Consider the following 26188-nt stretch of genomic DNA (forward strand, 5'->3'; position numbering starts at 1 on the left):
TGCGAGCGCGTGAGTAGAATGCAAAGAGCGGATTGTGAGCGCACATGACTCTCCGCAAGATTCTCACGCACCGAAAGCCGTCGTGCGCGAATCGCTCGCTCTGGAACTCCCGGCGCGAGTTTTACAGAAACATCGGAGAAATTAATGTAAGAAATTAATTACTTACTCGCTGTACGCGTTGGAATTGTTTCATCACACCCCTCTTCAGCTCTGAATTGTTGCAGTTTTATCGAGCAAGGATATAAAGTTTTATCTCTCGCTCTCGACGTGAAATTCTCGGCCCCGGGACGAACCTCCCTCCTGCTCGCCGTGCCCTTGGCGTTCGGGGTAAACTTTCGTACGTAACGCCGCGACGTCGGATGTCACGCTATTTTGGGCGTTCCGGCCAGAAGAATTGACCCACTTTCTCCGCTTTTCGCTCGTCCTTTCTCGAGCACCTTCCTGGGGCCGCGCAAAGATCGCGGTGAAGCTGCGCTTTTGTTCGCCGCGCCCGGTCCCGCCAATCGAAGGACCAATTGCAAAAGCGTTGCATCGCTCAAGGGTCGAGCATGACGATGGGAAAACACCAACTTTGCACGAAGTCGCCCGTCATATTCTACGGACGATGACTCGCACACGTCTCTGTCCGCGAATCCTGCTCTCTCGTTTGATCTTCGTTTCGCTAATTAAACATTTCGATTGGAATTACAATTAATTGTTCCCCTTAATACTGTATTGTGAACGTAGAGAGAGAGAGAGAGAGAGAGAGAGATAATTGATTAGATCATGATGAATCCTATAATATAAATATATTTGTGTGTTCATTGTACGTTTATATAATATAATTTGTATATTCATTCATATATATTCATATATATTCATATATCATTCATATATAACATAAATATTTAAAAGATATCTTGGAGATGTCTATAAAATATCGTACTCATTCTAGACATCTTTGAAACATATTCGTATTGTCTAATCCTCTGATGGAGTTCCAATTCACATGTTGTCGACTGTTTTGAATATTGTTTAATATCCAGTCAGAAACACAATGTTGATTCGATATTGATGAGGGTTGAATTAACGTTGATTCAACGGTTCATCGATCATTCCCACGTTAAATCAACGTCGAATCAACGTTATGGTTCTGACTGGACAGTTGTTCTGCGATTACATTGTCAATATGCGGTACAAAAGTCCCTTCATTATCAGTCAACAGTATGTTGAGATAACGCTCACTGCCGAATCAAATGTAAAGTAGATCGGTTGCGCTTATTTACATCGTCCTCTCGTGATTGTTCTCCCGAAGAATCGTGGAACCGCCTCGCGGCATCTCGCGCGCGTAACAACGCACATGTCGGCACAGGAGAGAAACGTGTAGGAAGAATTACGTATACACGCACGCCACCGAATTCGAGTTCGCTCGCTCGCGGGCTCGAATTCATTTGCCGATGAGGGAGAAAGGCACCCAAATTCCAGACCTCGATTTAAACGTTGTTGTTGCGCAACAGGGCGGACCGCTCATGCTTTTCGGGAAACACGTACATGCGTTCGCCCGTGTGCCCGACGAAGGAGCGATTCCGTGGAAACGATTGGCTATGAATTCCATATGCGACCGGCCGACGCCGGCTAATAATAAAGACCTTGGTATGAAAATTACTTTTACTCCAACATATATCGCATGTCTCGCGCTATAAATACCGCGCCATCTTATTAATCCGTCAAAACCCATTTAAAAATTTAGAGAGAGTGATGCATGGGAAGTAGTAAGAATTAAAATTAAATACATAAATTAAAAAATAACATATTAATATAAATAACAATTAAAAAATTGTCAGTTATATAATTATATTTAGTAGATTGAAAGCGTCCGATAAGTGGAACTTTTGGACGATTAATGGCTAAACAATGCCGCTTCACTTCATCATATCGAGGTGACGCTGATTACTTCTGCAGAAGGATTTAGATTAAGAAAATAGCGATTTGAATATTTCAGTATCTTCGTTCGCAGAGTTGAGAATTGGTCGCGATCAAAATTAAACGACGTCGGGGGAAAGCATCCGGTTAGAGATGCAAATTCGAGGGCGCGTTCGCGTTACGGTACGGGTTAACGAGAGTGGTTCTACCTGGGCCTCCGCGCAACCTTCCTCACACGGTGCTTCGACACGGTCGCCAATTAATATTCATCGATTTGGCCCGATCTTGCTCTCACCTCGTATCTCAATTGATCTTTTGGGAATTCTCGTTAGTGCGGCAAGTCGTTCGCGCCGCGCTGCGCCGCGAGGATAAGCCAATTATAAGTCCATGCGGGCGCTTGCGTGCTTGCGCACGCGGTGTAATATGTATGTACGCACGTGGAAGACAAAGCGACTTTCAAAAGTGAAAGATATCACGCGTAATGACGATATCGTAAAGCCCCTCGAAAGAAAAGTCGCTGTTGCGCAATCCGAACTGTCACGAGAGCGTCTTCGATGAAAGTGCAAGTACGTCGAGCTGGAATGTTCCGGATTCGTTCCGATTTTTCATTGATGTCTGTAATATAATATATAATATAATATAATAATAACGTGCTATGATGTTCGCTCATGTATACACACAAACACACATAATGTGCCTGCTACGGTGTATATCGTTGCGATTAATTTTATCAGTCGCGAGCTTACGACATTGTCTTATTTCACGCGATGATAAATCACCGCAACACTTCGTGACTCGCTCTTCGCAAGCGCAAGCGCGAGGCGTCTCTTCCTTTCTGCGCATTTTTTCATCATCCTCGTCGATGTAACTTTTTCGATATTATCCGTACACCCAGTAACATTAACGAACGACGGATCGCTTTGGCCGTAGCTTCCCTCTCACTTGTGTGTACTTGAAAACGCGTTTGTGCATCGGACACGGTGCACCGATGAGAAATTACGCGGTCGGCGAGAGGATCCCTGATGGATGTGACGTTAAATTTTACCTCGCACTTGTAGCTCGCGTGCGAATCCTCACGCCGATAATTTATGGGAAGCGAGAGGCCGAGCGACAACGATAATTTTTCGATATTCTTCGTGCTCCGCGGTTCGATCGATTGTTCAATTCGTGCATATACTGCGTACACGCGTGCGCGATATTCGACCGACCCCTTTTCGCTTTTGTCGTTGACCTTGATTCGCACTCGAGCCCAGACAAATAATAATAAAAAGAATGCGCGACCTTAATCAGTAAACTCGAGTATTTCATCGAGAGAGAAAGAGAGAGAGAGAGAGAAAGAGAGAGAGAGAGAGAGAGAGAGAGAGAGAGAGAGAGAGAGAGAGAGAGAGAGAGAGAGAGAGAGAGAGAGAGAGAGAGAGAGAGAGAGAGAGGAGAGAGAGAGAGAGAGAGAGAGAGAGAGAGAGAGAGAGAGAGAGAGAGAGACGGACGGCGATCTCGTTCGTTTGTTGAGATATTCGTTTGAAGCCGAGAGTTCATTCGATTCGCTTCGATTCTGTAACTCGTCATGTCAATCAAATGTATTCCAATCACGAGGCAGTTGCAGTTACCGCAAACGCTACGTGAGTATTTTGCGAATTGAATGACGATCGCTAATCGAACAATACGTTAGACCGTCGCGGTGTCGAATAGCACGTTTGCGATCCTACGCAATCGAGCTGTCTTGCGGTAAATCGATGGTCACTGCAGAGCAAAATAGCGCATCGATAACATAATAAAATAATAATAGATAATAAAATATGTAATAACGTAATAAAATATATGACATTTATATAAATATATAACAAATAAATATATAAAATTTTTCATTCGCTCGATCCTCAAATTATTAATTATTATGTATACAACTCAACGAAGAATATTGTACTGATAAAAAAGAGTGTTTCACTGAATCCTTAAAGCACTTTGTAATTATCTCTCAGGATATAGCGATCGTGTAACTTGTTGTTAAGAGTGAAAAGGAAAAAGTAATTTTTAAAAACGAAAATTAAAAACGAAAAGTAATTTTTCACAATTTTTCGACCGCTGGGAATGCGAGACTTTTCACTCGTAGGAAAGTTACACGATTGTCATCCTGAGCACAACCAGATTAATCTCAGGACGTTTCCAGCGATTTAGACTGGAATATTTCAAATATCTCAAATTAAAAAAAAAAGAGTTCTTCCATGTAAAAATTATTCCGCAAAGACATTGCAATGTAGAAGCGATGAATTGTCGAAGCGAGCAGTCGGTCTTGTATTACAATTGGATTGACTGGAAGAACGCGCAATAATCCTGCCTGTGGCAGTTCGCCCGCGCGGATTCCGACCGCTCCTTGTCAAAAATGGACCGGTTTTTTCCGAGCGAACGTAATACAGGGCGCGATTACGAGAAGGTGCCGCATAGTGACATTGGGCGCGGTTCTTTGACGGCCACGCGCACGCGGCTGCAAATGCGATTCTGTTCGGTGAAAGTCGATGAATCGAACCTCTCTTTCTTTCTTTTCTCGCCGCCGCGTCGCCGCCGTCGTCGAGCCTTTCTTCGTTATACCAACGTGGTGGTATTTTTGTTACTCCTCGTTATTCGTTACCGCGTATTCTTCGACCCGACACACACGCATTATCCTCATTCACAGGACAATTAGCAGTCCAAGAGACATATGTAATTTAATAATTATGCACCTCTTGGACAAAGTATTCCTTTTGCTTTATCGCATCAGCAAACTATTGCAGAGACTATAACTTTTACAGAGATATTTGTTGCGCCAGCACTTATTAATTGGTCGGCCATTCAAACGCAAGACATGACTAAACAAAATTCGAGTAACCGCTCACACGTCTGACTAGCGCTGATTCTTACTACTTGCTCTGTGCGGAAGAGTAATCCATTCACAATGATGTATCATCGCTGAATCGGAGAATTGTCGGAAGATAATACGTAGTAATCATATCGTGACGCATTCTTACTCGGACTCGTCGTATCGATAAATGTGAAACACTCGGATCTGATTATTTTATAAAGACAGATTCGAGTCCTTCCTATTCGGTTGATAGGTGAACATTGTATTTGTAATCGCGCGATTCTCTGTTAGAAAAAATTTACATCTAATTGCAAATTCAAGTCTGAGTATTTCACTCGAGACAAGTTTCAAGTAGCGATCGTTAATTAACACGATGACCGCCATGGTATTTTCCATCGGTTATTTCAATATTCAACTCAAGTCTAAATCGTCAAGAATGCGGTAAATAAATAGAATTCGCGACGCATATATTCACACTCGTTGGCTTCATCGACTCGCCTGTTTATATTTTATTTATTGTACGCAGCACTTAATAACGTTTCATATGTAAATTAGTGAAACGTGGTGATATGACAGCGTCAGTCACCGGTGATTAGTACTGGCAATCAGCACGTTGATGGGCCTATTAAGATAATTACAAAAACAAAATTAAACGAGAAGTTCAATCGCGTCGATGCTTGTTGGGCAGTCAACACGCGTAACCGAAGGTCGCATCGCGTGCCAGTATGCGTGCTTCTTGCGTAAACATGGCGGCGGGGCCCGGCCGCGTAACAACGGGCTCCCGAAACTTGCGTAACAGCGAGAACACGACGAATCGGACGTGACGGTTGACCGAACGAACGGGCCGCCGCCGCCTTGCAATCTATCCGCGAAATCGGTGACATTGATCGACGCACGCATGTCCACCTCGTCGTCGTCGCTCTTACCCGCCACACCCGGTCGTTCGTTGGTTCGCGACACGCGCGAGTATTATTACGCTAGCGCGGTGACCTACGACGTAACCGAGTAGGGTCGTCTGCGGTCAACGGCCTAGTCTACGTGCGAAGACGCGAGATACCGGCACTTTGAAAATGAAAATCCTTTCGTCTTCCCAGTCAGAACCACAACGTTGTTTCGACGTCGATGAGGGTTGAATTAATGTTGATTCAACGTTTCATCGACCATTTTAATGAGGAGTTTTTGCAATACCGCCTCTCAGATACGGTAAACGTTGATCGTGAATGCTATTGGTCGCGTATACTGCGACGTTCTTTCTGAGCGAATAACGTTTACCGTATCTGAGAGACGGTGTTGCAAAAACTCCCTAATGTCAAATCAACGTCAAGTCAACGAGTTATAGTTCTGACTGAGTCCATGCTTGCTCACGATCTAACTGAATCAATCATATAGGGTACAAGAGATACAAAGGCCCAGGCAGAACAGAAAATCATGATGTTATTAAAATAACGTCAAAATGACGAGGAAAACTCATTTTTTTATCATCATAATCCGATCATTTTCTCGTCATTTTGATATCATTATAATTTTATGTTTTACTTGGGGGGTGGAGTAAGTCTCCATTTTTCGAAGTTTGAAACTGTAACATAATTTCGAAAGATGTTTCTCACGCTGCCAAAAGTTGCAATAATGCTCAAAATTGAGAAATTCTAACGTCTAATATAAATAGCACGAGAAACGTTCTTCTTCTTTTTCACTAAAAATTGCGTAACCGTTTCAAATTTAGAGCAAACGGATAAGAACTCACTGCAGATTGGGTCACACACTCTTGCTCTTATTTTCAAGACTGAGACTCTATCCAACATACGTTGCCATTCGCGATTTCTGCAATAATAATAATAATCATTACATATAACTCACGGCAAACGATTTATTACGATCTCATCGAAAAAGTCGTGGCGAGGAAGCGAGGTACAAATAGCAAACATTCCCGAGGTAACAATTTATGGTAACGCGAGCTACGTAGTAGTCTACGCCAGAGCGGGTGCTGGCGCGTAAGTGAGACCGGCGACGGGGGTGGCGTAGGCGAGCGGCGAGGTGTACGCCGCGGTATACGCGGCGTAGGGGTAAGTCGGGTAGCTGGCTATCGCCTTGGCGGTGGCAGGGAGACCCACCAATAGCCCGCTCGTCGCTGGCTGCATCTGACCGACAACGGCTCGCGCAGGTGTCTGTTGTTGCTCCTGTTGCTGTTGTTCTTGCTGCAGTTCCTTTTCTTCATCTTCCTGCACCTGCGGTCGCCGCTGCTGTTGCCGCTGTCGCAGCTGCTGTTGTTGCTGCTGCTGCTGCTGCTGCTGTTGTACCTGCAACCTCGACGACTGTTGCCTCTGTTGTTCCTGCAACCGCTGCAACTGTCGCAGCTGCTGCTGCTGCTGCTGGCGTTGCTGATCCTGCAAGCGCTGCAGTTGTCGCAACTGATCACGCTGTTGCTGACGCTGAATCTCTTGCTCACGTGTGATGGTCGTTAAAGGGCCGGTTCGCGCCTCGACTACCTCCACGTCGGAGTCAGGTCCGACCGCGGGGATCGATGGTGCCGGAGCTGCGGGCGCAACGCCGACGGCGACCGGCTGCAACGCCGGTCTCAAGGGTAACAACGGCGACGTTGCGACGGCGGCGACTGCCGCGGTTGCTGGTTCCCGGCTGACGACCGCGTTAAAACCGTTGATCGGGTCCGCGGTGTACTCGACGATGCGACGTGTGCCGTCCGCTTCGATGAGACTGTAGCTACCCTGGACGATGTCGCCATTGCGGGTTTCGTATTGCGCTTTGGAGTCGCCGGTCACCGCGTCCTGCACGTCGTACGCGAAGGTGTACTGCGGCACCGCGTCGAATTCTTCCAGCTTCGCCAACGGCACCGTCGCTACCGCCGGCACGGCGGGCACCACCGCCCCTTGAGCGAGCGCCGCCAGACCCAGGAAGAAGATGAGCTGAAAAGCCATCAGTGAGCGTTGATCGTTGTCAAAGAGACAGCATCAAGCCTCGGTTAAGCAACTCCGATCGAGCAACACGGCGATATACCATTGATATATTTGTATTTGTGGTGTAATTATAAACTAACTAAAAGAACAAGAATACCTCTCTTCAAGCGGGAGAAAAGATCAGGGTGCGCCCTCGCAGCGGCGTTTCGCCGCGGGCCTCCCCAACTTCTCTTACCTTGCCGGTCATGTTTGTTTGTTCACAGGAGGATCGCCAGAAGACTGATGCCTCGGGGTTGGATTGGCCGTACTTTTATACGTCGTCGTCGTCGTCGTCACGTCTCGTGTCATCCGAGGACGATGATGCTCCTCGCGAAGCCGAATTCGCGTTAACGCCACCCGCGTACGGCCCCACTCTCTCTCCCCCTCTAATAATTCTATCTTCTTCTCTCTATCTCCTTCGATACGTCTCCTCTACGTCTAACCTCTGGTAGCGCTCCCAGTGACCTACCGATGATCGTTGCGACGTACAAGAGTCGTCGGGTTGTACCAATGTCCGACGAACGTTGTACCAATGTACGTGCGCTTATGTTTCTTCATATCGTCGCCGTGCGACGTACACGCGACTTGGGTGTCAATACGCCGAAGAAGACACATCGAAATGGCTCGAGGTCATTCGACGAAATCGCGAACCGCGAAATCGAGAACCGCGCTCTCGAACACGTTCTTCTTCTTTCTTCTCAGCTTCTCGATATTCATCTACGGATACAATGATAACGATATCAGATTTAAGATAATAGTAAACAAAAAATTACACTTTATGTAAAAACAGCATCATGAAAGTAATAGTATAGTAATGTGATCAAATAATTGTAGCTTATGACGATAAATTCCCACTCGCCAGGATATTTTATGGGCAGAATTTGGAGAACGGCCTTTCGCGCCAAGGAACAACCCAGTCAGAACCACCACAATATGTTGACTCGACGCCGATGAGGATGATTGAATTAATGTTGATTCAACAGTTTATCGAGCATTTCAACGTCGAATCAATGTCGAATCAACGTATTATGGGGTTCTAAGTGGGAAGGAATCGAGTTTACAACGGATTTGATCGATACTCGAAGAAAAAATGGAAGAGAGACGAGCGGTACATATATTGCCTGATGCAACTCGTGCGGGCGAGCAACCGATTGATCACTGAAATACGCGCGATCGTGCACGCTGTGCACGTATACGCGCAAGTGATATGTGCCAATATGTCGAATACAGTTGGCTGCTGGTCATTTATCAAGGTCGTTTGACGAAAGCACGAAAGCGTCCATTTGTCGCGAGTTCACGCACCACCACCCTGCAATCGGCGAATTTCACATTCAGCGGTAGCGACGATGAGTCCGCAGAGACGCGAGTCGACGTGTTACAGTCGCTACATTAATTACAGGACACGTAATCGTTAGCCGCGGTTGCTTCGCGCGCTCGCCTCTCCCTTGCGAAATGTCGTCGTAGGTTCGATCCACGTTCGGCCGATCGTCGCGTAAATTTTTACGTAACTCACGTATCGCCAATTCTAACAGACCATCATTCATCCACAAGTCGCTCATGAGTCGAATCGACATCGGGATCTCTCTGTAGTGAAAAAAAATCGAGAGCAAGTACACAAGCATACAAATACAGCGGTGTACAAATTCTCAAGTGATTTTCGAAAGACAGGCAACATAAACTCCGGTGATAATAACTATTAAAAGATATTTTTAAGACGCCTACTACAAAAAATGTCCTACTTCTAAAAGACGTCTGAGGAACATCTTTTATTAGAAGGAGGATGTCTGTAAGAAAATGTCTTACAGACATATAAAAGACACCCTATTTTTTTCAGATATCTTTTCATAGTTTATGCTATCCACGAAGCAAAATTTACTTACGAGGTCGCAAGAATATACAATACGGCATAACGGATGAAAAAACGCGAGATCACGACGGTAAATGATAATTCTTCTATGCAGCGCCGTTGCTTTCACTCTTGCGTAATAGCGGCGTTTTTTTTCTGCACGGAACCGGCTATAAATGTAATATTTCCGTCGTTACGAAAAAACGACATTGGCGTGAATATTAAAAGTACCGGCAGTACGACGATTTATCGTGCGGCGCACATTCCGCATATCGCTTCTCTGCGCCTTATTGTAATCACAAAAATATGCAGTGCGACGATTAGAATCCAACCGCAACCGGAAACACAACAAGATACGGATTCGTTAGCGGTGTATGAATCATTCTCGTCTCGCCGCTTCTTCCTTCATAAACAGAAATGAGTCACTCGGTATAATTAAGGAGGACGAGCACCGACCGTGACCGTGAAACAAGTCCGCAAACACGCTTACGCTTACGCAACGTGATGCCGCTAACGCTTCTTCTCTCATCCTTCCAGCCGCATCTCGCGGAAAGATTTATGCAATTACCAACGACATACTGTAATATTGTAAAAGCCCAATGAGATTACGTCAAAAATGATACTGTACTATGATACTGTACAGGGTGTTTTCAAAGTCATGTGTCCTTTTCACCATTATATTCCTTAAGAATCGATTTGAGAAAAATTTAAGAAAAATAGGGAAAACGTTGTCTCCTAGTGAAGATAAAAGTTCGGGTGTAGTGGTGTATACGGGCGTATATATGCAAACACACATATAATAAATAATACGCAACACTTACTTATATCGGTATTTTATTAATGTACAAATAATCGAATTAGCGATATCGTACGCTATGTGTATCTCACGCAGCACGATATCGGTCTATGTAATATTTGCATAAATCCCGACTGTACAAACATAGTAATACTGTCGAAATAGTTTCACATGATTATATATAAACATATAATGTATAAAATAAATCATAAGCGATCGAATATTACATATATATTACGTACATACATGATTATTTATTCGAAGTAAAATATTTATTTTCGTTGAAACATAATAAAATCATGTTAATGAATGCAACGAGAATGCTTACCTCGATATATGATTAGTTCAATGCCCAACTATAAATCTGTATATACAATCTGAGTTACTTGATTAAGAAGAATCACGAATCGACGTCAAGATGCCAACATCCCTATCAAACGAATGTAAATAACATTAATGGTGCATAACAACAGCTGTCACATGCTTTGTGTTAGAAATTAAAACTGGTATAATTCTCATCCAAGCTAATTATACCAGTTTTAACCTCTAATAACAAAATTTCACATAAACATTGATTTCTCATCTCTTTCATATAAAAATTACCTCACATAAAAAACTATCTAAACTTGATATCGCATGTATAATACAAGAAATAAATTCTTGCCCTGTCTATGGGTTCTTCCCATGCATACTGGCCAAGTATTGTAAGCATAGCCTTTGTCATTTATAGAAGTTTTGTTTACTATTAAGCAAACACTACTCTTTAAAAATTAATTTTGATAATAAAATATGAGAAATTCAGTATATCTTCCTCTGTTGTTTATGGCCATGTGATTTTCTGATATTTCTTCAATGGTTCCTGTAACATTCATACATAGTTCTACATACATACGCACACACACACATACATAGTTTTATTTAAACTATAAATTATAATCTCATATGAATCATATGTGAACATAACAGTTTATTACCTCATTTTGTTCTTCGCTTTTACGCTTGTTGATACCATTGTATATAGTTTCTACCTTTGATGTAGAAGATAATTGAATTTTTTTAGGTAAAGATCTTTTATCGTTAATTGAAAGTTTTAACTTATCCTCTTCAAACTGTGACGATGGAGACATCCTCTTAGTTCCTTTGCTTAAGTTTGTGTTTAAATTATATGCATTATTGTCCCTATAAGACATACCATCAAACCATGTTACGTTACATCAGAATAATGTTTTAACATATATTACAGTGAAATATATATAGTTCTTTTCAAGAAAATATAATTTTATGAACAAATTTACTTTGCAACTACAATAAATTCCTCTGACGTTGTATCTACTTTCATATCCGAAGTTTTCGTATTTTCACGTTGCCGCTGTGGTAACGGCATAGAAACTCGTTTATATATTTCCAACAATTCATTTTTACATAACTTCTCCAAATTACGAATGTCAATGCAACTCTGTGAAAGAGGAAAATGATGTACTAGTTAAATATATAATTTGAGACTGACAGAAACACAGCAAAGATGGTCAATAACGAGTTTACAAACACATACTTAACCTATGTAACTTACATTGCTTAAAAGCCCACGGAGCTGGTGTTCTGACAACAGCTCCGGGTGCGTGAGCTCGTGTGAGCCGAAACTCGGCATCCTCGTGTACGTTTCGTCACACTAGAGAAAAGGTTCGCGAATAACTTTGCTAACATCTCACGAGAATTGCATTCGAGGTCAGCTATTTATCAGGTGCTTATCGTCATAATCGGTTCTTATCGCCACTGAATGTCGCATGAAAAATATATCAGCTCGACACGTATCTTTCACAGTAACTATTTCGTACTGTTATTGAACAATACAAAGTTCATCTGACTCGTTGTTACGTTGTAACGTTTGAAAATAAACCCGAATTCCGCCGCTGCGACGAACTATTTGAAATAAAACTCTCTGACTTGATGTTGAGTTGTATTACTTGTAAAATAAAGGTCCGTTTGATTTGTCGTCTAGTCGTACTACTTCTTTGATCATCGGGTCAGAGCACAGACTTCTGCATAACGCGTAATACACAACGCATAAGAGAATCAACCAATCAGAGTTCTTCATTTCCCTCCTCAGGACAGAAATGAAGAACTCTGATTGATTGATTCTCTTATGCGTTGTGTATTACGCGTTATGCAGAAGTCTGTGCTCTTGCCCTTAAAGCCTATCCAGACAAACTTGCATAAGCGCGTAACGCATATGCATAAGGAAATTGACCAATTATGATCCGTGTAGTAAAAAAATATTTTTTGTATTAAATATACGATTAGTCAATTTTCTTATGCATATGCGTTACACGCTTATGCAAGTTTGTCTGGATAGGCCTTTAGGGCCAGAGCACAGACTTCTACATAACGCATAATACATAACACGTAAGAGAATCAACAAGTCAGAGTTCTTCATTTCTGTCCTGAGGAGGGAAATGAAGAAAACTAAGGCTGGTATTCATAGTCAGGTCTTATATTTAAGACCGTCTTAAATTCACTTTCAGATACTCTATAGCCAATGAAATGCTTTGCACAGAGTTTGAAGATAAACTTAAAGGCTCGTCTACAATAGCTGTAAGAGTAAGGCTGTAAGGCTGCAACGTAAGCTGTCAGCGAATGAAAATATTTCATTTTGTGTCTTGCAACCTTACAGCCTTACTCTTACAGCTAATGTAGACGAGCCTATAGACGGTCTTAAATATAAGATCCGACTATGAATACTGGCCTAATTGGTTTAGGCCCCTTGCACAATGCCAGGCAACAGGCAATAAGAATAAAAATAGACCAATCACAATAGATTATTCTTGTAATAATCTTATTGCCTGTTGCCTGGCATTGTGTTTAGGGCTTTATTCTCTTATGCGTTATGTATAAAGGTCATTCTACAATACGTGTCGTAAGTTGTAAGTCGCAAAAATTGGCGAATCACAGTCGATTATTACAAAAATAATCGGCTATAATTGGTTAGTTCTTACGACTTACAACTTACGACACGTATTGTAGAATGACCCTTAAAGTCATTCTACAATGAGGTTGTAGTAGTATGCAGTAGGCAAATTGACCAATCACAGTCGAATTTTCTTCGATCGTAAGGAGAACAATCGGTCGTGATTAGTCAATTTGCCTACTGCATACTACTGCATACTACTACAACTTCATTGTAGAATGACCTTTATGTGTTATGCAAAACCTGTGTTCTTGTCCTATACCATAGCCGAGCGACAACGACGTCGCCCCGCAGGCGGTTGCGAAGCAGACTGTTTAAACTGTTCGTTTAACTGTTACTACTAGATAGCAACACATTAAGGTCATCTACAATACGTGTCGTAAGTTGTAAGCCGTAAGAACTGACCAATTATGGCCGATTATTTTTATAATAATTGATTGTGATTCGCCAATTCTTACGGCTTACAACTTACGACACGTATTGTAGAATGACCTTTACACAGCGGTGATCTGCTACGATTAAAATGTTTATACATGTTGGTTCATGTATATACAAAAAGAGATAATAACAAAATTATGGATAAAAATTCACCCGTCCTAATAATAAGAGGTAACCAAAACGTCCTACAGTTCAAGGATTAAACGTTTGTTTATCAAGCTGGTCAGTTGTATTTTTCTAACCCTTTCGCTTCAAAGAATATATGTGTTCGAAAAATTGACATTTACGTAAGGACAGTAACATATACGTACAGCACAGTATATAAGACATTGTCAACTGAATATTTAATAGTTAATTATCATGAAACAATATACTGTCGACAAGGTATATCTGTTTTTTCAACAATAAGATACCTTCATCTGTTTGTTTCAAACAACGCAACGTATTATACGCTCTCCATATCTTAACCCGTCAACGACGTGCCCGTCTTCAGCGATCACATTTTATCATAAGCGCGCCGGAGCAAAAGGATGAAAGAAAATATAATTTATTTTTTGCGCTTATAATAATGGATAAAATAAAAAACAAAGTGAATAAAAATATTGAATTTGAAAGCAGTTCTGACGAATATGTATGTGAATTAGAGGCTGAATTGCAAGATTTATCTGAAGATGAGAATTTTCATGGTGAGTATTAAAATCAAGTGAAAATAAATTTAGAAAATGATTTAGCATGCTCAACAGATTCTGGTGAAGAAATATTAGCGGTATCACGGCGAAGAGATTTGAGGATAATATATAGTAGTGATAGTGAAGAAGAATGTTCTGCAAATGCCATTTCATTCTTGACTCAAAGTGATGAGTCTCCTTGGCTAGACGTTACGGAAGAAGACAATTATAATTACAATATAAACTTCTCAACTGGCGGAAATAACACTGGACCTCATGTTCCATCTAATTGTACAACACCACTACATTTTTTCCAACTGTTTTTTACGGATGATTTGATCAAAAAAATTGTTATAGAAACAAATATTTATACAGCTAACATTATTCAACACAAACAATTATCAATTCGTTCTATTTGGAAACAATGGAAAAATGTCACTGAATGTGAAATGAAGGCTTTCTTTGGTGTTATTATAAACATGGGACTTATAAACATGCCTAGTTTGCAAGATTATTGGGCAAGAAATTTTTACTCGAAAATACCATTTTTTTCAAAGATATTCTCACGTGATCGATTCATGCAAATTTTTTGGGCATTACATTTAGAAACACTTCCAAGGTCAATGAATATGACGACAAAAACTCGGAAAATCAGCAGCTATCTTGATTTTCTCAATAAAAAATTTATGGAACATTACATTCCAGAAAAAAATTTATCGATTGATGAGTCTACTGTGGGATTTAAAGGAAGAGTTTCTTTCCGTACATATAACATGCAGAAGCCAACAAAATGGGGACTTCGAGTATACATATTAGCAGATACTCGGACAAGTTATTTATACTCATTTGTTCCTTTTTATGGAAAAATAACAATAAATGACCTTATTAGACCAGACTTATCATTCACAAATAGGATAGTTCTTCAGCTATATGATAATCTTCAAAAATCGATACCTGGAGCCACTGGTTATCATATATTTACAGACAAGTTTTACACCAATCCAATACTTGCCACTGAACTTTTAAAACAGCAGTGTTTTTTAACTGGAACAATATCGATAAACAGAAAAGGTATATCCAAAAGAATAAGAAAATGTAAATTAGCAATAGGCCAAAGCATAGCCTATCGAAGAGAAAAAACTCTTCTTCTAGCTTGGCGTCACAAAAGAGTAGTCACGATGTTAAGTACAAAACATACGTCGGGTATGTTGACTCGGCCGAAAGAAAGATTTTCGAGGGAACCAAATAGTGGGGAACAACTTATAACAAAACCGAGGGTGATTTTCGATTATACCGACAACAACGTTAATACTGCAGATCAATATGCTGTGTCATATTGTTTCATTCGAAAAACATTGAAATGGTGGAGGAAACTATTTTTCTGGGGTTTTGAATCGGCTATTGTGAATGCATATATATTATACAAAGAATGCGCAGTAAAAAATGATGATATACCCATAACTCATCTACAGTTTCGAAAGAAATTGTTGATGGAATTAATTGGAGATTTCCGTGCGCCCAAATTACGATCAGAGCCAGTATCCGATAGCGATAAAGAGCAACGCCTAGAAAACATTCCGCATTTTATTTTTCAATTATCTGGAAGTAAAACTAAAGATTGTGTGGTGTGTTCCAAACCCAATGTTCCTGGTGAAAGAAAACGGACGAGTTATTTTTGTGATACCTGTGAAAGAAAGCCCGGGCTTCATCCGGGAAATTGTTTCAAACGGTATCATACTTTAAAAAGCTATAAAATGTAAAATTTTATGAATTTTGTCAATAAATTTATATATAAATGATAAAGTTTTATGTTTCCCCTCCTCAGCTAAAAAGTAATTCTAAATTTTTCATGACAGACTATATTCATAATTAGCAAATTGATGGAAGGAAATGTGGAAATATTCCTTCAGTGCAAAGGGTTAAGATAATTATTATATAAATGTGCATTTAACGCATGTTTGAAAATTTACTGTTATATATATATATATCCATTCAATTTTTATATATGCACGAGTCTTAATAAATATAAATATAATAAATAAAAATAGGATAAAACGTAATAAAATTACTGCCACTTCTAAAACTAACTTTCTTTATTCGTATCACCACTTTATACTCATTCTTATTGTATTCAATGTGAGATTTATATTCTCTCTCCATTTCTCTCCTACTCTCTCTTTCGCTCGCTCTTTCGTCACTCATACTTTCTTTCAATATCTATGTTACTAAAAACAATTTCACGTATAAAAATAATCGTAACAACAATTAGAGACGATAAACAACAAATATTCAATAACATATAATTCACATTTATATGGAAAGTAATACACACTCCATTCTCTTTGTATACGGTTCATATGCAAAAGATGTTAAATCTTATGGTCCTGCATTCCACACTTGTACATATCAAAAGGCATTCCTACATTTCGTATTTCGCTAGGTAAAATGATATCCCCCAGACCAAAATATCGTTATAGATATGCAGTATGTATATGTAATAGAGAACATTGTTATATCATGCGATAAACTATCTGCAATACTCGAAATAGAATATGTTCTGTTATGATTGTACATATAAAAAGTCTTTTTAAAGTATGTATTACAACCTTAACTGGGCATGATATCAATATTTTAGTAACATGATGCTAATCTTCAATACAATAGTTGCAAAGATTGAACAAAGTTGTTTCGGGAGGAATTCTCTCCTTCTGATACTTTGATTATTAGAATATTTTAATCGTCAAAACCGAGACTTGTTTTAAGCTCCATTATCCTGATACTGTCCTTCTCTATCGTTTTTTTTTCTTTTTTTAATTGTAATATCTGTGATCCTTTTACAAGTATGTAATCATCTTCAGTTTCATTTTATAAGATACACAGCTGAAACGTTAAAGGATTTACTTTCGCTTGAGCTGAATTATGCAAAATAATTATTATACGCATCGTTCGCAAAGAAACCATAACAAAACATAATATTTTGCAGTGAACGCACAATAATCGTCAATCATGCTGGCATTACAGCAATTTGTTTTTTTTTTACGTTAAATGCCGAATGTTATATACGCAATTCGGCGTATCTAGAATGTAATGAACAAACTTCGCAACAATATCCCTTCACATCACATTTTGTAACATCCAATGCGATAATAATGGCGTAACTTCGTGTATTTCTTTGACCCCATTAAAACACCAGTTGATTAACAGTATCATAACATGGACCTTCGAACATGTAATACAGCGACATTTGGAGAATTCTACTAGATACATTAAGTCATACATATTACTGTATATATATTTTCTCCGTGGAAACATTAAGAAAGGAAGTGTAAGTAAAAAGGCACTATTTCTGGATATGGGAAAGAATTTGTTTCTTTAGGCCTCCCTGAATTTCTATCGAGTACCTTCACGATCACAGACCTTGCATCAACAGAAGTTACGCCGCCGCGAACGTGCCATCCTTATATCTCATTGTACACACTTTTATAAAGTCTCAGTCATTGTTCATCTGTCAGAAAACATACCGACTTCACAAAGTAAATTATAAATAACCATTCGTAAGTTCAATTGCTCAGGCATACTCAAAAATACACTGGAAGCATAAACTTATCAATTACTCGCTTTTTATAAACTAGGGTGGAATTATATGCTACAAAACGATGGAATTTTTCATATTATCGCATACAGTTGACTAGTCGTGAGAAAATTATTAATTGGCAAGAGAATGTTCAATTGTTCCGCGCACAGTTTAAATGTGCCTTGTGTGGTTTTCGTCACGATGAATGTCTGCTTGTTGTAATCGCATTATGTAAAAACACCGGTGTTATGTTATATTGACTGTCGAGGATGACGTCGACTTAACAATCTTTCCATTAAACGGGTGTTTCGTGATCAGTCTCTTCGATTCTTCCCAATCTCCAAGCGTTCGGATCTCCTGCCGCTGTAAATCGAAATCTCACGTTTTTATAATTTTATACCATTGTAGAAAATTATATTTGAAAATACATTAACATATTAGTTATTTATTTAAGATATTATATATATCTTATAATCACTACGTGTCATATCTAATCACTGCGTATTAGTTCATTAATTAGATATTAATAATATATTAATAAGTTGATATTAACAGCGAATATAGTATTGGAGTTGATTGTAAAATTGAGAGGAACTAAAAAGCGTAACGCATGCGAGGACATAAATATTTGAATGCATCGTTTTCCTTTTACTACGATTGATTTTTTCAATATTAAACATGCTTTTCAGCAAATTACTGTGCTTAATATATTTTTGCTCATAGATATATTCTCCGTTTTTCGTATACATTTGACTTTATCATGCGTGATGAAAAATATTCGGAAGCATAGAAAAACTCACCTCGGTACAATACCCAGGAAAAATAATAAATGGTGTTACTCTGTAACATTTGTGTAATGTATGCGCGCATCCATTGCAGGAACATAACATGTACACCATATATGATTCTGTGCTAGAGCGTTGCACACAGACAGGCAAGGATATTATAGCGAGGATTGAACGTTTTTTTCGAACGGTATAGGGTGTAAAGGAAACGTACGAGGTACATTGAGGTGATTCGCATGGTGTAAGGTATTGCTCAGTACCTCTTGACTCGTGTACAGCAGCGGCATTCTCTCTTCTATCCGAAGCAAAATCAAAGTTGATGCGAAATTATAAAACAGTGCGTATAATAAATTCAAGGACATGTGACACATATTACTGCGTCACTGAGTTTTAATACCATAACAATTGTAAACGTGAGTAAAGATTGTATTACTTTGAAATGGGAAGAGTGTGAAGTGCTGCATTACAAAGGTATATATTAGGTAAGAAACATTATGTATTCTATACAAAATAAAAACATCGAGAGTCTGCTTATTCTTTCTTTCTTTAATCAACATTTTCTCCATTTATTATTTATATCTTATATTTATGTGGAATACTACTAATACAGTTTCATAGAAATGATTATTATATAAAGTTTTCTGAGATTATCTGAAGTTATCTGAAGTGCAAATTTTAACAATACAACCAAAAATCCAGTGAATATAAGTAATTAACGAATTCATATTCATTATGAAAATCATTTGTTGAGAATAAAAGCCAATACCACGAATATTACTACGAATTATACCGACAAAACTAGGTACACGCAGAACATGCACATGCCCATGTTATATGGATAATATTACATGTGTCTTTTATATTCATTAAAGAAAGAAATAATAATAGTAGTATATAAAAAGATAACAATATATAAAATAATATACAAGGCATAAAAAGGTATATAGCCATTTTTAAAAAATATATGTTAACATATTATATAATATATTAAGAGAATATCGAGAAAAGAAATTCAAAGTAATACAAAAATGATAAAAATCTCTATTATACACATTTATCATTGGATTTATCAATAACAAGGAATATTAGATATTGAAAGAGACATACCTTGAAGTTGACGACTGATGAGAGCAGTGATGCCTTGACTGTCACCAGTCTTTTTTACAACGAAAAGCTTCGTATCAGTATCGTTTTCTAAGGCTCCAATTCCACCTAGACCAATTATCTGTCCATTCTGTTGCTGATGACTACTAGCAGCCATCGTTTCACTGACCTATTGCAAGAAAATATAGTACATTTCCTCGATTTTCCTCTTCATCAATCTTCTAATTAATCTTTTTTAACATTTAGACAACACAGAATTTTTGGCGATTTTTATTAATAATCGTTCGTTAAAATTTTGATATTTACAAGCAAGTATTTACGTATAATGAAAAGTATTTATATAGTATTCTATAAAATTTATGTTTAAAATCTTATAAACATCAAACCGTTTTAATTTTTTAATAGGAAGTCCACAAACACATTTCTGCGATGATCTAACAGATGAAGCATATACCTGCATCAATTTCTTAACAACATCTCTGCCCAGAATATGATCAAATACTGCTTGCAGGAATTGATCGGTAATTATGCTTAATTTTAGTTTGTCCCTATGCCATAATAATATCCTTGACTCCTCCATAGCTGTTATTGACACCTAAGCAAATATATGACATAATTGCTATTACTTGTATTGATTTCTATCTATAGTAAATAACAATTTCGATAAAGTGCAGATAAAAAAATATTGATAATGCGCAAAATAGAACTTTGCTGATATGAAGAGCGTATCGGTGATAAATACGCACGATAGAAGCTTAACAATTTACCTGGAAGTACTCGTCTGTCGAAACGCCAAACCATTCTGGAGAATCCAGGAACTGATGTGGGAAGACAATATGCAACGCTCTCCCATTTTGCGAAACCACTAGCCTGAGAGAAATAAAGAGAGGATGTTCAGAAATAAGCAAAATTTAAAGAAAAATGGATAAATTTTGGAATGGGGAAATTTCATATGATAAAATTCATGCTTACTTTCCCGACAGCACCAATGATAAAGAATCAACTTTGGTCACTTTCTCCTGCGCATAAACCTCTTGATACTTTAACTGGCGAATAACCTTCATGCAATTTAGTACTTTTCTAAATTGATGACGAGACACCCGTAACGGCTGGAACACTGCAATGTACACCTACGTGACAGAAAACGACTGTGAGATATTTTTATTAACACTTTATTAAAGAACGCTAAGATACACCGACACATCATCAGAGATATTGGAAAAACTCCCATCCACATCACTGCACTTTGTTCCTGATATCGATATATCGATATAGTCAGTCAATAAGTTATTGGCTAATATAAAGAGAGAGAATTATCCGCTACGTTCGAGATAAAATAGCAGTTGATTTCAGCCACTAGATTCCACAGCACACCACTCGATTTCGAGATATGAACTAAATAGATACATCAGTCATAATAATATATTTTATAACAGTGCAAAATTAAATATATAAGAAAACTTTGTGTATGATACAAGTGCTGCAGCCAGACAGAAAGCAATAGAAATCATCCTATATTATCACTAATACACTATACTACTTTCAGAAAATATATAATGTATCTATCCATAAAGATATATATATAAGACAGTAGTTCTGAAGAATGTAGACAAATGCTCATTAGAAATGCTCACATGTTTAATGCGTTATGTGTGTGCATGTATAAGTGTGTATGCACGCGCGCGTATAAATTATTATACCGTAATAAATAAATTATATAAAAAATAATTTTTTAAAAATAAATAAATATCCTCTTTTTTCATTTTTCTCTACCGATCTCATAGATTATTAATAATTTATCGATATATCATTGATAAAATTGTGGATTAATATCCGTAAGTAAAAAGGAAATAAATAAACATGCAATAAGATGCCTATAAATTTAATAAAAAAAATTTAATATGAACGAAATATTTTTGACAATTCATTCCTCTAATACGTGAAAAGAATAAAACGGGCTATTAAGAAAAAGGGAAATAAAAACTACACACGTTTACCAATCTTAAAAGAATAATATGTCACCTAAAGATCAAATGTATGTCAAGACATTACTCCCTCAAATCATTTGTCTTCTATTCGATCTTCGCTTACCTCTTCAATTTCCCTTGAAAACTTGATAGGCCTGAGCTTGTAAAGAAGCGTGCATACATGGACGAAGTTGATGGCAACAAAGAGAACATTCCAGAGAGCAGCGTCCAGCCAGCAAGCTATTGTCCAGCCCCACAAAGCAAGAAAGGCACAGCCCACGAGTAGAGTGCACCTTAAATAGAGTACACCATGTATGCCGCTTGGTGCAAGGTGTGACAATAGGAAGAAGGCATTTGCGAGTTGAAAGTAGATGTGGTTCACATAAATTCCTTGATAGGGTTGGCAGGTAAGAGCTCCGTACAGGAAGGTTGGAGGCACTATCGGCGAATGAGGATAACCGGATCCATGGCTGACCACTGACAGTCCAGTACCTAGAGAGAGAGATGAGACAGCATAGCGCCATTGTTTTGCTAACACGAGAAAAAATTATCCGTCGCAAGCGGTCGTCGGGTTAGGTCGGGGAAGCAGAATCTCAAATGTACCCTCTCTATTGTCAGTGGTCACATTCCTGCATTCGTCGTTCTCGTGGTGTGCCGACGTTGGTACCGATATCTCCGACGTAACGGTATTACGTGGGACATTGGACGCGGCCGCATTCGTTAGGCTGGCATCGATGGTGATGGAGGTCCAGTATAGAAGCACGACGAACGAAATGGAAGCACCCCAGCCGTCTCGGCTTCCTATCGGGTCGAAGCAGATCCACATCCCCGCATTACCACCAAGCTGGACCAATTTTGTTTCGCTCTGTAACAAGCAGTTTTATTCACTGTAACAGAACACATCTGCATTTTGAAAACAATACTTTGCTCCATCCATATAATTGTTACTCACATTTCTGTATTACTCTCAGCTAAAATTGGAACTTGACGATGAGAACCATCTTGCAGACTTCAGATCAAGGAAGGGTATTTGCATTACCAGCGGCTGTGGGAAGACAATGTTAACATCTGTAATGCAAATGAGTAGATACTGTATTATTACACACAATAGTAAGAAGATTAAATATATCTTGTCAATGCTACCAAATACGTATGAGTGATGAAATTATCATTTATAATTAGAAATAATTATGCTTTTTCTGTTTTATGTATCTATCAGTGCTCAGACAACAGGTTTGATAAGACCATCCATCATTATTATTAATGAAAAGAAGCCTATTGTTAGCTTTTAGCAGAGGTGCTTGGTAAATGATTGGTCGAGAAAGAGAGTGTAACGTATGAGTCATTTGGATAAACTTCAACATTCTCTCGAATGTGCACTCGATATACACACACACACACACACACATACACACACACACATTATATATATATATACTTACATCATATATAACACACGCACACATGTATACAATAGGTATCTTTTTTGATGTGCTATATAGCGTTATTTTACATTTGACTTTTATTCGGTAAAGCGACTGTTTTTCACAGTAAACCGTGAACGCACGCGGCAGTCTCGCCGCGTCGCATAATTGTTCGCACATTTCGATCCGTTTTACGACAGGAATTACGTACCTCGGCACATTTGGCAAGTGCATATAAACCGATCTATGGCAACGGAGCGCTCGAGAAATCTCATACGAACTCGCGCGTTCGTATACACGTTCGTTCGTTGTCGTCGTCGCCGTTGGACGCATAGACGAACAGACCGAAGGATAGTAGTGGTGTTACTGCTAAGATTTCCGCGTCGTTCTCGAGACGCGAAGAATGGTCTATTCGTGTGCGAATCGCGAAACGCTCGTTGTTAAGAGTATCCCGTCTCGAAATCAATAAATAACTTACTCATGGAAAATCGGTGAAGGTGGGGGCGTACACAAGGCATACAGATGAGAGGGCGAACGGTGATGACGGTCGCGCGTTCGTAAGGTAAGAGGAGAATAATCGAAAATAATCGTTCTCGTCCTTCTTGTCGTCCTTTTCCCCTTCGTATTCCTCGTAGCCCTCGTCGCCTCTGCCGCCGTTGATAAGCCGGCCGTCGTGAGCGCACGCGTTGCGTGGGAACACAAACCGAGATGATCGTTGCACTCTCCTCGTGGTGATCGTGGTGATGTTGCGTTGCGCCACTCTCCTCGCTCATCCACCCACTCGCACGTAACGGAAACGTCAAACTAGCGCGGCCGAGCGACGTCGCATACGCGGGTCAGATCGCGCGCTGAGTAGGGGTCAGTAGGGGGACGGGGAAGAGGCAAGAGGAACTAGCGGGGGAGGCGGAGACGAGGAGCTAGAAAAGGACTCGAAAATAGGCCGCCGTTACGGAGGGGAACGTTCGGAAAATTTACGCTCGTCCCTTTCGATATGCCGAGAGAATCGAAACGTCGAAGTTATCGGTTGCACTGAAGTACTCCGCATATTCACATTGCGCATACCTTCGTGTTCCTTTACGATCGTGATCGACACCTGTTCCTGCCACTTGCACCTTCCGCGCCTTACGAGCCGATTCCGCAATCTCTTCGTGCGAAATCTTGTGCGAGCGCGAGCTAAAATGTAAAAAGACGATAAGGTCAGAAAAAAATATGTATTCTTGGTCTCGCTATTTCCGATACTGGTTATCCGCAATATCGATTAACCGTTGGTTAACCTCATCGATCCTGACTTGGACATTTTTTCAGCGTTATTTTAAAAATTTGAAACGTATCCGTACATTGAAATTCGAACCGATCTAAGTATACGATTGTATCGATTCATGTGTTTTTATTATCATTGATCGATTTTTAGATTCTTGAATTATCGAACTATCGAAGTAGATACGAAGTAAATACGAAGTGAACACTGACACTGGACGATACTTCACGAGCATTCTCTGAATTGGAGGCGGCCTTTAATATACGAGGATTTTACAGCTTTCTTTTATCTTGTGTCTATGGTATATGAAATAATATCGATATAACGTGAAATGGCGACGGAGAAAGATTTCGTAAATGGTAAGTAATCTTAAATTAAATAATAAAACGCGTAGTTGCACACATATCTTAAAATAATTGTAATAATTTAAGCAATACCATGTTTTTCAATCAAAAACATCTTGAATTTGCAGCTGTAAAAGAATCACTGAAAGCTGATGGAGACCTTGATCGTATAAAAGCAGAAATGCGCACGAAAGTAATAAAACTGCTTGACTGTTCGAGCAAAGAGAGCAAATCAAAAATCGTTAAACCCTCTCATGATATTATATTCATCAATGAACTTGTCAGAGAATATTTAGATTGGATGGGGTATAAGTACAGTTCTACTGTATTTATTGCAGGTATGATTTATTTTTTGTCAATTATTGTACATATCATTTGTATCAACTTGTACGTTAATGAAACAAAATTATATCAAATATAAATATTCATCTTTATTAGAAGTTTGAAGAAATAATGCTGAAAAATAATATTCTTTCAGAATGTGATCTTCCAAAATATCCCTTGGACCGTGCTTTTCTTACACAAGGTCTAGGAGTTAAAGATAACGAAAGGAGCAAAAATTTACCATTATTGTGTAGCCTTGTGCAAACTTTTTCTAATTTAAAAAATACCTAACACAAGATGATAAACGAGTGCCCGATGATCATGAATTATTTTAACGCATCTAATATAATTTTTAAATGTTATTTATTTATATCGTATGTATATTACATACTAATCATTTGGATATGTCTCTTTTTATATATACAAATATAAGAGCCATTTGAGCACAAATTAAACACATATAAATCAGCTTTATCACACCAAAATAAAAGGAAAATGCGACACATTAGTTTTAGAATTGCAAAATAATATATGTATGCTAAAAGATGTTTCACACACACACACACACACACGCGCGCGCGCGCGCACACACACACACACACACACACACATATATATACACACACACACAACACGCACGCACACATATACATGCTGTTCATATGTGTAATGTCGATATATATTCTGGTAAAATATAGAACTGCGTTAAAAGAATTTTGCTATTTTATTTTTGTGATGTATCTTTTACAGAATGACATTACATTATCAAAGTACAACGTTAAGATATTGAACATCCTAAATACAATTGCTCTTAATTCATATATAATATAGAGTTCCTTGTAGAGACGTTTATTATCTTCTGACGGCTATAATGTACATCGTTTTATCATAATGAACTTGTGCTATGTATATATATGTGTATGTGTATGCGTGTGTACATATATATATATGTATATATATATATGTGTACATATATAAATACATATATATATATAATTCTTAATAC

At 38.8% G+C, this 26188-nt stretch overlaps 5 protein-coding genes across 12 annotated transcripts; 2 read left to right on the forward strand and 3 right to left on the reverse strand.

The window, feature by feature from the left end:
* Nucleotides 1–6254: 6254 nt before the first annotated feature.
* Nucleotides 6255–9923, reverse strand: CPR3 (cuticular protein 3). The gene is made up of 2 exons (XM_011136794.3): nucleotides 7886–9923; nucleotides 6255–7659 (listed from the first exon to the last, which is right to left on the reverse strand). Exons 1-2 carry the CDS (start codon nucleotides 7895–7897, stop codon nucleotides 6706–6708), a joined length of 966 nt encoding a protein of 321 aa, XP_011135096.1. The 5' UTR covers nucleotides 7898–9923; the 3' UTR covers nucleotides 6255–6705.
* A 429-nt stretch (nucleotides 9924–10352) lies between these two features.
* LOC105180613 (uncharacterized) lies at nucleotides 10353–12282 on the reverse strand. Its single transcript, XM_019840236.2, has 4 exons — nucleotides 11902–12282; nucleotides 11627–11787; nucleotides 11306–11510; nucleotides 10353–11190 (listed from the first exon to the last, which is right to left on the reverse strand). The coding sequence occupies exons 1-4, from the start codon at nucleotides 11977–11979 to the stop codon at nucleotides 11152–11154; spliced, it is 483 nt and encodes a 160-aa protein (XP_019695795.1). The 5' UTR covers nucleotides 11980–12282; the 3' UTR covers nucleotides 10353–11151.
* A 1474-nt stretch (nucleotides 12283–13756) lies between these two features.
* Nucleotides 13757–16174, forward strand: LOC105180619 (piggyBac transposable element-derived protein 4). Of its 2 annotated transcripts, none has more exons than XM_025296819.1 (2): nucleotides 13757–14420; nucleotides 14466–16174. In XM_025296819.1, exons 1-2 carry the CDS (start codon nucleotides 14303–14305, stop codon nucleotides 16160–16162), a joined length of 1815 nt encoding a protein of 604 aa, XP_025152604.1. In that variant the 5' UTR covers nucleotides 13757–14302; the 3' UTR covers nucleotides 16163–16174. The 2 variants fall into 2 exon arrangements, with proteins under 2 accessions (XP_025152604.1, XP_011135111.1); XM_011136809.3 differs by having other exon boundaries at nucleotides 14478–16174.
* Nucleotides 16175–16480: 306 nt separating this feature from the next.
* LOC105180615 (popeye domain-containing protein 3) lies at nucleotides 16481–23916 on the reverse strand. Of its 6 annotated transcripts, none has more exons than XR_849552.2 (10): nucleotides 23735–23916; nucleotides 22785–22900; nucleotides 22436–22697; nucleotides 21957–22324; nucleotides 20838–20995; nucleotides 20633–20735; nucleotides 20320–20460; nucleotides 19869–20034; nucleotides 18777–19056; nucleotides 16481–18339 (listed from the first exon to the last, which is right to left on the reverse strand). XR_849552.2 is itself a non-coding variant. In XM_025296828.1 (10 exons), exons 3-10 carry the CDS (start codon nucleotides 22656–22658, stop codon nucleotides 18272–18274), a joined length of 1308 nt encoding a protein of 435 aa, XP_025152613.1. In that variant the 5' UTR covers nucleotides 22659–22697; nucleotides 22785–22877; nucleotides 23735–23916; the 3' UTR covers nucleotides 16481–18271. The 6 variants fall into 6 exon arrangements, 5 of the variants coding, with proteins under 5 accessions (XP_025152613.1, XP_011135100.1, XP_011135101.1 ...); XM_025296828.1 differs by having other exon boundaries at nucleotides 18976–19056; nucleotides 22785–22877; XM_011136798.2 differs by having other exon boundaries at nucleotides 18976–19056.
* LOC105180614 (lisH domain-containing protein FOPNL) lies at nucleotides 23638–25896 on the forward strand. 2 transcript variants are annotated; one of them, XM_011136797.3, is made up of 4 exons: nucleotides 23638–23818; nucleotides 24668–24873; nucleotides 24987–25196; nucleotides 25337–25896. In XM_011136797.3, the coding sequence occupies exons 2-4, from the start codon at nucleotides 24846–24848 to the stop codon at nucleotides 25471–25473; spliced, it is 375 nt and encodes a 124-aa protein (XP_011135099.1). In that variant the 5' UTR covers nucleotides 23638–23818; nucleotides 24668–24845; the 3' UTR covers nucleotides 25474–25896. The 2 variants fall into 2 exon arrangements, with proteins under 2 accessions (XP_011135099.1, XP_011135098.1); XM_011136796.3 differs by lacking the exon at nucleotides 23638–23818 and adding an exon at nucleotides 24116–24452.
* The last annotated feature ends 292 nt before the right edge of the window (nucleotides 25897–26188 follow it).

This window comes from Harpegnathos saltator, unplaced genomic scaffold, assembly GCF_003227715.2.
Source record: "Harpegnathos saltator strain DR-91 unplaced genomic scaffold, Hsal_v8.6 scaffold16, whole genome shotgun sequence".
Classification (NCBI taxonomy): Eukaryota; Metazoa; Arthropoda; class Insecta; order Hymenoptera; family Formicidae; genus Harpegnathos; species Harpegnathos saltator.

Excerpts from the sequence above, each read along its gene's own strand:
- LOC105180613 (XM_019840236.2), bottom strand. The coding sequence starts at position 11,979 with ATGCCGAGTTTCGGCTCACACGAGCTCACGCACCCGGAGCTGTTGTCA. Across the intron at positions 11,511-11,626 it reads GAATTTATTGTAGTTGCAAA|GGACAATAATGCATATAATT; the intron begins GTAAATTTGTTC and ends TATGTCTTATAG. Across the intron at positions 11,191-11,305 it reads AAAGCGAAGAACAAAATGAG|GAACCATTGAAGAAATATCA; the intron begins GTAATAAACTGT and ends TGAATGTTACAG.
- LOC105180619 (XM_025296819.1), top strand. The coding sequence starts at position 14,303 with ATGGATAAAATAAAAAACAAAGTGAATAAAAATATTGAATTTGAAAGC. Across the intron at positions 14,421-14,465 it reads TGAAGATGAGAATTTTCATG|CATGCTCAACAGATTCTGGT; the intron begins GTGAGTATTAAA and ends AAAATGATTTAG.
- LOC105180615 (XM_025296828.1), bottom strand. The coding sequence starts at position 22,658 with ATGTGGATCTGCTTCGACCCGATAGGAAGCCGAGACGGCTGGGGTGCT. Across the intron at positions 22,325-22,435 it reads GACCACTGACAATAGAGAGG|GTACTGGACTGTCAGTGGTC; the intron begins GTACATTTGAGA and ends CTCTCTCTCTAG. Across the intron at positions 20,736-20,837 it reads TCATTGGTGCTGTCGGGAAA|GCTAGTGGTTTCGCAAAATG; the intron begins GTAAGCATGAAT and ends TATTTCTCTCAG.
- LOC105180614 (XM_011136797.3), top strand. The coding sequence starts at position 24,846 with ATGGCGACGGAGAAAGATTTCGTAAATG. Across the intron at positions 24,874-24,986 it reads GGAGAAAGATTTCGTAAATG|CTGTAAAAGAATCACTGAAA; the intron begins GTAAGTAATCTT and ends TTGAATTTGCAG. Across the intron at positions 25,197-25,336 it reads TTCTACTGTATTTATTGCAG|AATGTGATCTTCCAAAATAT; the intron begins GTATGATTTATT and ends ATATTCTTTCAG.